Raw genomic sequence first — 3417 nt, 5'->3', positions numbered from 1 at the left:
TCATGAGAATAACTGCTCAAATAACTTCACTGGGTAACTTCCCGGGTGGACAAAAGCTGAAGCCCAGACCTCAATTCCAGGAAACTAACCTAAAAAATGGAGGGATACAATAATAATAATAATAAGCAGCAGCAGCAGCAGCACAGGACACCCAGGGGTAGTTTTCTCCAGAGACAATCGCGCCAGCTAGGACTGTCTTCATGAACCATGATTTCTCACATCAGGTTATAGTAACTAAAAAAAAATAAAATAAAATAAAAAGGGAGGCAAACGAGAATCCATGGAAAAGAGAAGACCGTCCCAGTCAGGGAGAGCAGAGGGGAATGGGATTAAGCCTAGCTATGAAGCCTCCTCTGGAAGTTCAAGTGAAGGAGGTGCCTTTGCCCATTCTTTCCTCATTAAGACAGGTATGCAATAGCAGGGCACACTGGCCGGCAGACAGCATCACCCAGCCCTCGTGAGACACCAGACAGTTCAATTTGTGGGGTTCACGTTCCACCTGAACAGCATGCTGAAGAAATAGCAGGTACAAACACACCCTCTTCTCCACTTATCTCTCTTCTCTCTGTCCTAAGGAACCCACAAAGCCCTACAAGGGTGGCAGGGATTGGAAGCCTTATCAAGGCCCAACTATACCATCGGGTAAGCTGGCATTCAATACACATTCAGACTGCCACCACTTTGAACAGAACAGATGGGTCCTGGTGTACACACGGTGCATCTTCTGGGATTAAAACACAACCAGCCACTGCTGGTACTCTCACTCCCAGGCCAAAGAAATATTTAACCAGATGGTATAGACAATCCAAAAACCTGCTTTAAAATCACCTCCGCTTACAGAAGTGGTTCAGAAATAGTCAGCTGTGAAGTTATGCACAACTCCCACCAACCATCGAAAACCTGCCGTCCGATTTCAAACGGTTCAGAGCAACGAAAAAAAGATGCTTCTATGGAGATCCGTAAGAAGAGGAGACCTGCTCTTTCCAGTCGTGGCACTCCGACTGGTGGTGGCATCTTCCGTGGTGCTTTGTGACAAAAAAACAGGGGCATTTTCATCAAATCCAATACACTTAAGACTCTTAAAATGTCCTTCATCCCATGTTTTTATGACAATTACTACTTCGGAGACAGAAAAAAAGAGAGAGAGAGAGAGGCGCACAAAAAACAAAAATAGTGTATAGGTTAGGTACCATTTTTTCCCCAAGGTGGAAGACTTTCTTTTCTTTTTTTTTTTTTTTTTTTTTTTAAAAACTTTAACCATCAGGGTTTTTTGGGGCAATTTAACCTTTTCCCCCCCCAACCCCTTCCCCCCCCTTTTTTTTTTTTTTTTTTTTTTTTTTTTTTTTTAATAACTGTAACCATCAGAGTCTCTGTGGGCAATATCAGCATTTCCCCCCACAACTCCTTCCCTCTCCTTTTCTTTTTTTTTTTTTTTAAGGTTTTTGCCATATAATTTTTAAACCTGCACTTTCGTGCTTTTTCCTCACATGTGGATTTATCCAGGGGTAAAATTCCACAAGCAAAAGAAAAAAGAAAAATCACAACGGCACCCTTGATACTGGACTACTGAGTGCACACGTAAGACTCTGTAAGACAATTCAACCTTTTCTTTGAACATGCATTGTTTCAAAATGGACACCCCCCCCAATGACACCCGGAAACCAACTCAAGGAGAAGAAATATTGGCTTGGCTGTTTTTCACTTGGGTGAGTGCCGCTGGGGGTGACAACACATCCTCACAATTTTTCCTTAATCCCATCGCCCCCCCAATGTGCTACTCCAGTTCCTGCCACTAAATCATCATCAAAAGAAAACAAAATTATATACGCATGAGCAGTTGACATGATGTGACCGCAGTGCGAGATCAGTTATTAGTGCCGACATCACAGGTGTGGAGCAAAAGGTGGAGGGGGGGGGGAATCAAAGTTCAAAGGTCAAACCGATGTCTCCAAGCTGTGTCAGGGGCTTTCAGACTCCGGGACGGGGACCCGGGCTAGATCGCGGTCCACTGCATTGTTATTTTTTGTTCAGGGATAAGGATCCGCCTGGGTTACCCCCACCTCACTTTTAGAGTCCGTCAATCCCGGGGTCATCTGCAGCGTCATCGTGGGTTTGAGACTCGTATTCCAATGGGGTTTGAGACTCGTATTCCTCCCGGATGAACTCTGGGTGAGTCATGAAGTTATGAATGGAGCTTCTGGATTCAGGTTTCTCAAGGCCTTCGTACAAGGAGCTACGGAACGCATTCACCACTTTGATCTGTTAGGAGGGAGGGTGTGGGAACAAACAGAAGAGAGGTTAGAGGCGGCCACGAGAGATCAACCTCTTCAGGAGGAAGGAGGGGGAGGAGAAAAAAAAAAAAAAAGGACAAAAATGCCACAACATCACAAGACTACAGAACAAAAAAACTAAACAACAAAATGAGAGAGAAGCTATGGAGAACTAGGATGGCCACATGGATCAAATTCAGGCACTAGGGATGTGATGGAACAACCGACTATGGGGAGACTTCAGAAGCTGCAAGAAAAAACAGACACACAAAACAAAAACAGAACATTTCCAAAAACAGATCACTTTGAAATGAATGGAAATCAAAATGCATTAGTTCTCATGTGTGCGCACGCGGCTGTGTGCTTAAATCGGCCCCCCTCCCCCCCGACGTCGACAACAGAAAGACACACAAAAATGTAGAACTAAAACAAAAGAGAGAGGTGGGTTAGACGCACAGTGATCTGGCCTCAAGGCAAAAACTCGAGGGTGAAAAGTGATGCATTCTTTTACTTATTTTAGACCTACAAAAGGAACCAGTTCAAAAAAAAAAAAAAAAAAAAGTGCCGTAAACTTGTCAAGACCCCGTGATGCAGCAGGTCCAAGCAGATGCCAATAACAACAATCAGCGGACCCAGCTGAGCATGCAAGAAGGAAACCAAATCTGTGTGAGTTTCCACATTGTTGCCTAGATCCTGGTCAGGAGTTGAGGATCTTTATCTGTGCCAATGGTGCTTAAGGCTATTGCTTCCAGAAGCAGCCATCACTTTGGATCACCCAGCATGAGACAGTGCTGGACCTAGGTTTCAGGGGTAGTGGGCACCCAGAGATCCCACCAGAAGGTCACCAGGGCTCAGCACCTCTGCACAACTAGGCTTGATGCGTGTCAAGCTGGACACTTCCTAAAGTCTGTCTGCTTAAGGCACTAGACTTCCACCATGTCACTGCATTGGGAGGTGAGGTAGAAACAAGCAGAAATGGAAAGCTAGTGTTTATAAAGGAGGCTAAGACACCCAATTCTGAACTCCTGCAGGTTTCTTGTAAGAATATGAGCCTGAAACTTATAGCTCTCCCTGCATTCAAGTCACAGTTTGTTCGGTCGCATGGGTAAGGTACAAGTTACATCCCCAAATAATCAACCCCCCCCCC

The 3417-nt window shown here is 44.9% G+C and overlaps 1 protein-coding gene and 1 long non-coding RNA gene across 3 annotated transcripts in view; both read right to left on the bottom strand.

Annotated features, from left to right (window-relative positions):
• The window catches only part of LOC109295408, a 7085-nt gene extending 5885 nt beyond the window's left edge, over positions 1-1200 (bottom strand). The window contains exon 1 of the long non-coding RNA XR_002096741.1: positions 70-1200. This is a non-coding gene — a long non-coding RNA (uncharacterized LOC109295408). The remainder of the gene's footprint in view (positions 1-69) is intronic.
• Positions 1201-1435: 235 nt separating this feature from the next.
• Positions 1436-3417, bottom strand: part of ATP2B4 (ATPase plasma membrane Ca2+ transporting 4) — a 115498-nt gene continuing 113516 nt past the window's right edge. The window contains exon 21 of one of the 2 annotated variants that reach the window (XM_019514270.1): positions 1436-2259. In XM_019514270.1, coding sequence (XP_019369815.1) covers positions 2068-2259 — 192 coding nt within the window. In that variant the 3' untranslated portion in view covers positions 1436-2067. The remainder of the gene's footprint in view (positions 2260-3417) is intronic. The other variant, XM_019514269.1, reaches the window with a different exon arrangement.

The sequence above is a fragment of the Gavialis gangeticus genome, unplaced genomic scaffold (genome assembly GCF_001723915.1).
Source record: "Gavialis gangeticus isolate Ggan-Ray unplaced genomic scaffold, GavGan_comp1, whole genome shotgun sequence".
Taxonomy (NCBI): domain Eukaryota; kingdom Metazoa; phylum Chordata; order Crocodylia; family Gavialidae; genus Gavialis; species Gavialis gangeticus.
The sequence above is the reverse complement of the archived record's forward strand: the minus strand, read 5'-3'. Positions and strand labels throughout refer to the sequence as shown.